The sequence below is a fragment of the Nicotiana sylvestris genome, chromosome 3 (assembly GCF_000393655.2).
Source record: "Nicotiana sylvestris chromosome 3, ASM39365v2, whole genome shotgun sequence".
Lineage (NCBI taxonomy): Eukaryota > Viridiplantae > Streptophyta > Magnoliopsida > Solanales > Solanaceae > Nicotiana > Nicotiana sylvestris.
The window spans coordinates 199,697,957-199,703,983 of NC_091059.1; the positions used below are offsets into that span (position 1 = coordinate 199,697,957).

The window sequence follows — 6,027 nt, forward strand, 5'->3', positions numbered from 1 at the left end:
TGAAGAAACGAGGGAGGAACATGCTCATCATTCAGGTATATGTTAATGATATCATTTTTGGGGAAACAGCTGATTCACTGTGTGAAGAATTTGCCAAACTCATGGGAAGTGAGTTTGAGATGAGCATGATGGGAGAGTTGAACTTCTTCTTGGGTCTTCACGTGAAGCAGTCCACAAAGGGTACATTCATTATCCAACAAAAATACATCAAGGAGCTCCTGAAAAGGTTTGATATGGAAGCATCAAAAGTGATTGACACTCCTATTGCCACTGCTACTCGTTTGGACATGAATGAATCTGGCTCTCCTATAAATCAAATCATGTATAGAGACATTACTGGGTCTCTTCTCGACCTCACTGCCAGCAGACCTAATATTGTCTTCAGTGTGGGGCTATGTGCAAGGTTTCAATCAAATCCCAAGGAATCTCATCTGAATGCTGCCAAGAGAATCTTGAGATATCTTAAGGAAACACAGAACATGGTCCTGTACTACCCTTCAGGTGATAATTTTAATCTTATTGGGTATGCTGATGCTGACTATGCAGGTTATCTTGTGGACAAAAAAAGTACTTCTAAAATGGCTCACTTTCTAGGATCATGTCTCATCTCATGGGGCACAAGGAAGCAAAACTCAGTGGCTCTTTCAACAATTGAAGCAAAATATGTTACTGCAGCCTCCTACTGTGCTCAGCTCCTGTGGATCAAACAACAGTTGGAAGATTTTGGTGTGTACACTAACTGTGTGCCTCTTCTATGTGACAACACCAGTGCACTCAACATGGCCAAGAACCCAGTTCAACATAAAAGAACCAAGCACATTGATGTGAGACATCATTTTCTCAAAGATAACATGGAGAAAGGGCTTATATGCATGAAGTTCTGTAGCACAGAAGACCAAATTGCAGATATCTTCACCAAAGCACTGAGCAGAGAACATTTTGAGGGAAATAGGCTGGAGTTGGGGCTAATAAAGCCTAATTGAGAACCTGATTCCCATAAGTTCGCTATGAAAGTCACATTCAGGTAACATTAGCTAAAGTGTTTTCCAACCAAGTCTAACTCACTTCAATACTATTGTAGGTAGACACTCATGATGATTATAGAAGCTGTAGATGCACTGCATGAGTGGTAAAAGAGGATGGAAATTTTTGAAAGACAGGTCAAGAACCTGGTTTTTGTACCACAAGTTAGTGTTTTGTACCTTTTCATACATATCTTAAAAGGATGCAAAAAATCGAGTGTCATGTCATCAACCTTTTCAGACCCTGTATGTCATGTCTTTTCATTTCAAATCCCTTCATCTCCCTCTGAGACATTGCAACTCCCCACAAAACTACCGTCGTTTCAGAACCGATTTCTCTCTCCCTCATAATTATCTCTTCTCCTATTAAAACCCCCTCATCTCTTTGAACAATCACATATTCTCTTCAGTCCTTCTCCAGAACTTTCAAACTTCATCTCTGCCATGACTGAAGATCAACCAATAATTCCCTCATTAGTTGATAAAACCCTTAGTTCTTCCGTTTCTAGTGAAATACCTCTCACCATCCCCTGTTCAACCACCACTGCAGAGGACTCTCCCAAACCTGACTCTCCTACACCCTCTATTTCTCATGTCACTCTCTTAGACCTCTCTCTCCCTCCAAATGTTGAGAACTCAGAAACCCCAAAACCCGATAGCCCTTCGTCTATATCACCTGAGATTCTCACTGAACAAATCAAGAATGGAGAACATAGTAAAGTTCCGCAGGTAGTAGAGGTCTCAGAGGTTAGTATTGATCAGTCTGCAGTTATTCTTGCTTCTGACTTTGTGGCACAAATGGAGTCTCAAGAGAAAGAGGCCATAGAAAATATATTAGCCATATCTGTTGATGGAATAGTGTATGGGGTGATCTCTTATATGCCTAAGGGTTCATTTGGTAGGAGGTATTAGAAAAAATAATGCAAGCATTAGCTTTATGCATTACTAATACCTTGTTTGGTACATTTTTTCAACTTGTCTATAATTAATACTTGTATTAGTTATACATCATACTTGGCATTATCATATACATAAGTAATGCATAGAAATCCATGGCATTAGTAATACCAAGGCTTTAATGCATGCATTAGTATGGTTAAAGATAAAATTTTCCTTAAAGTCCTGTAAAGCTACAAAATATGGAGGGCATTTTTGTAAGCAACTATTATGCATTATAATTTTAATGCACCATACCAAACAGTAGATAAGAAATAATATTTGCATAACTAATGCTTGCATTAATAACCCATACATTACTAGTACACTTTATTCCACACTATTCTTATACACCCTACCAAACGACCCCTAAGTCTCGGAGGAAAGAGACACAGTGGTCAGTGGAAGAAGGAGTTGTGGTGCTCTTTGAAAACTCTGCATCAGCAGAAACTACTAGGACCCCTCTTGAAGGACCTGACCCCTCTCCTGAGGTAACAAGTCAAGAATCCTCTTCCCAAGTCAGTTTCGACCTTGCTGCTTCTCCACACTTTGATATTAAGCCCCTGGAAATCTGGCTCCTGGTATGAGGTCCAGTGATGAAGAAGATCAAGATAATGTTGCTCTAGATGCGTTCATTGCCAAGAGAAGGGCAGTAACCACTCGTGAGCCTTCTCCTAAGCGACCTACTACTAGGTTGCAAGCAAAGGAGGCTTTTGAGTCAGCCCTGCAGAAGAGTAAAAGGAGTAACAACAACTAGAAAAAAAAGGCTGGTGAAAAATGGAGAGGTTGTGTGTGACAAAAATATTCCTGTAGTGGAAGTAGATGAGGAAGCAGCAGAGGAACCAAGTTCCTTGGTGAAAAGGTCTCAGAAAAAGAAGCGAGAGGAAGGTGTTGCTACGCCAAGTTCAAAACCTGTGAAAGGTAGTGGAAAGTTGTAACATGCTTTGAGTGAACAGTCATTGTCTGATGAGGATGATATGTTAGTAAAGTCAAGTGGAAAGGAAAAATTGAGTGTGAAGTCTGGAAAAAGGAAGGTGGAAACTGTGAGGGAACCTAATTCTACAAAGAGAGTGAAGCGTGAGAGTATGTCTGCTAAGGAAAGACTAAGGTACCAAAAGGTTCTGTGGGGTTGTACTTTTGACCCAGAAATCTCTGAAATGTCTGGAATGAGACAAATAATTGACATGATCGAGTTTCAATAGTGGGGACATCTGTTCAAGGTGGATGTTCCCAAAATCTGAGGATAAGGTCCAAAGCTGCTATGCAGACCTCTTTCCTGTTGAAACTGATCATATATGTGCTTTGGTTAATAGAGTTGATATTGTGTTGGATGCAACTTTGCTTGGGGACATACTTAAGGTCCCTGCCGATGGTATGTCCTCTGTCGAGAATATGTGTGGGTCAAACTTTAGGAATGTTATTGTGAAGGAAGGAGCAGTCCAGCGGGGGGAACGAGTCCATAAGAAAGCTATGCTTCCCATTTATCAGCTATTGTTTGAGTTGGTAAACAAGGTTCTTCTACCCCGTGCTGAGAGAAGGTCTATTACTTCCAAGTCTGACCTGTATTTGATGGAAGCACTAGATGGGTTTAAAGCTATAAACTTGCCAGTCATCATGATTAAGCACATGTAAAAGGTGGCACCTTTCAAGGATGGAAACCATGGTCTTCCATATGGATTTCTTCTCACGCATGTCTTCAAGTTCTTCGAAGTGCCTTTGGGACAGCCTAAGATATGGACCAAGAAGCAGACCTTCTCCTAAACTACTCTGGAAGAATGTGAATGTATTGAAAGAGGTAGAGGAGTAGGAAGCACTTCAACAATCTCTCAGCTTATCAATGCCTAGAATAGTGCTACTGAGGAGATTAGGAAGTTGAGGGCAAGGAATGACATTCTGGAGAGCCAGCAGGCCCAAGGGGAACCAGGGTCAAATGAGGAGATCGCTCGTCTAACCAAAAAAATGCTGATCTCGGGCAACAGTTAGAGAACTTGAAGGAGAAACTGCTCGCAAAGCAAATGTCGGTCAATGCCCGAATTGATCTCGTTCTCAACACTCTTGCTGCAGCTTCTAAGCCTTCTATATCTAGTGTCCCCTAGGCTAACCCTTTCAGTGACCAGTTTCTGGATTATCTCTTTTGCTTTTGATGACTATAGCAGTTGTTTCTTTTTGTTTTTCTTTTGTGGTGTGGATGGAATGTACTTGTACTGCTCCCACTGATAACAGTCTAATTTCTACCTTTTTTGTAATGGCAAAGGCTTATGTTTTATAAAAACTATCCTCTTTTGTTGTTTATTTCTTATGTTTCTCTGCTTCTCTTTTCTATCATGATTGTGTACACATATGTGGCATGAGTTAGCTAGGCTAGACTTTTTTATACTGATTACTTGCTTGTGTATTTTTAATGATGCCAAAAATGGGAAGCATAATTGAAACAGGGATCTGATTAAGGGGGAAGCATAACATCAGGGGGAACTTGTGAAGTTCCTGCTACTTCATCTGGTTAATTTTGCTCTAAATCATGTGTTATCAATTTCTAAGTTTGTCATTATCAAAAAGGGGGAAATTGATGGGTTTACAGTACCTTAGTTTAATGTTTTGATGATCTAACAAACTTACTGTCCAAGAACCAGATAAGGATTTTGACACACTTGGTTCACAACTCAAATCAACAAATTTCAGCTTATGTGAGTTGTTATGACTTCAGAAGATACAGAATCAACATAGGGACCTAATACCCTTGTGTTTCCCTGACAGCAGTACAAAGTCAATTGTCTACAGCTCGAAAGAGACTGCTCGCACTGTACACAGAAATAGTGCAGCACAGTTCTGCAGTCGCCTCTCATTTGACCTATCAATTGATTACATCATTGAAGTGATGTCATCCATATTGTATTAACATAAAACATTACAACAAAATATCAGTTGATCACTGGAGAATTCAACTCAAGCATTCAAGCATCTGACAATCAAGTATTCAATTCTCAAGTTCATCAAGAACAAAGTTTAACACTACTACGGACCAGTTCCTACATCAAGTATCTTGTATGTCCTTAGTTGAGTTGTAACTTTGTAATTGTTTTTTATTGTAATTCCTATTTTTCTTATCTAGAAGCGTTACTCAGGAACCCCTTGTAAACCATAAACCTTCAGTGTTTGTGTCGTGACTAGAGTTAGTCATAAGTTGAAGCCTTTATAATAGGTGTATTGTAAAGTGGCTTGTAATAGGTATATTATAAGCTTGTGAGGGATTAAGAGCTTAATTCCTAGCTTGCATAGGTTGTAATCTAAAGTTGCTCATAGTGAAGTTAAAATCCTACCAGTGTAGGTCGTGGTTTTATATCCCCTTGAGTAGGGATTTTTCCACGTAAAACTCCATGTTCTATTTACTTACTATTTCATTAGCATTCTCAGTGGAAACTCATACAGGACCTGGTCTCTATATAGTTTGGTGGACTCATATACTCTATCAACCATGAACAACCTTCCTCTCTTCCCTCCCCAGTTGCCAAACCCAACGATCTACTACACATCTCCACCATTACCTATTAACTACCAACCCCTATCTTTGATGAAAGCAGGGCTAATGGGCTTTGCGATCTCATTCAACATGGAAATCAATGGCCAAGACACTGTCATAGTGACCCAAAATACTTCATACCTTGCGCAACTTATATCAGAAAGAGTGTGATTAGCCATGAACAACTTCATGACTCAAACATGGATCAACAATGTGCTATAACCTCTGGCACCAACCATGAACCACAATCTACTCCAAGCCATGTAAAGCCACTGGAACTTTCCTCCACGTGTGAATCCTTAAATCCCAGTAACCCACCCTCTAGACCTTCATTTCTTCCTACCAGAGGAGATATCCTAAATCAGTCCCATCCTCACCCCATGGGACACCCATGTAAACCAAACTCACCCCAATATCCCAAACCAGATGGAGGACAATCTACCTCATAACGAACAAGGTCAAGCATGAAACCCAATGTAAGAGGAGGAAGAGCTGGGACCCATAAACATGGAACTGAGTGTGGAATTTGCAAACCTAAACGAGGTAAAGGTA

The 6,027-nt window shown here is 40.2% G+C and overlaps 1 protein-coding gene across 1 annotated transcript; it reads left to right on the forward strand.

Annotated features, from left to right (window-relative positions):
• The first annotated feature begins 233 nt into the window (after positions 1-233).
• LOC138888563 (secreted RxLR effector protein 161-like) lies at positions 234-983 on the forward strand. The gene has a single exon (XM_070170449.1). It carries the CDS (start codon positions 234-236, stop codon positions 981-983), a length of 750 nt encoding a protein of 249 aa, XP_070026550.1.
• Positions 984-6,027: the final 5,044 nt, after the last annotated feature.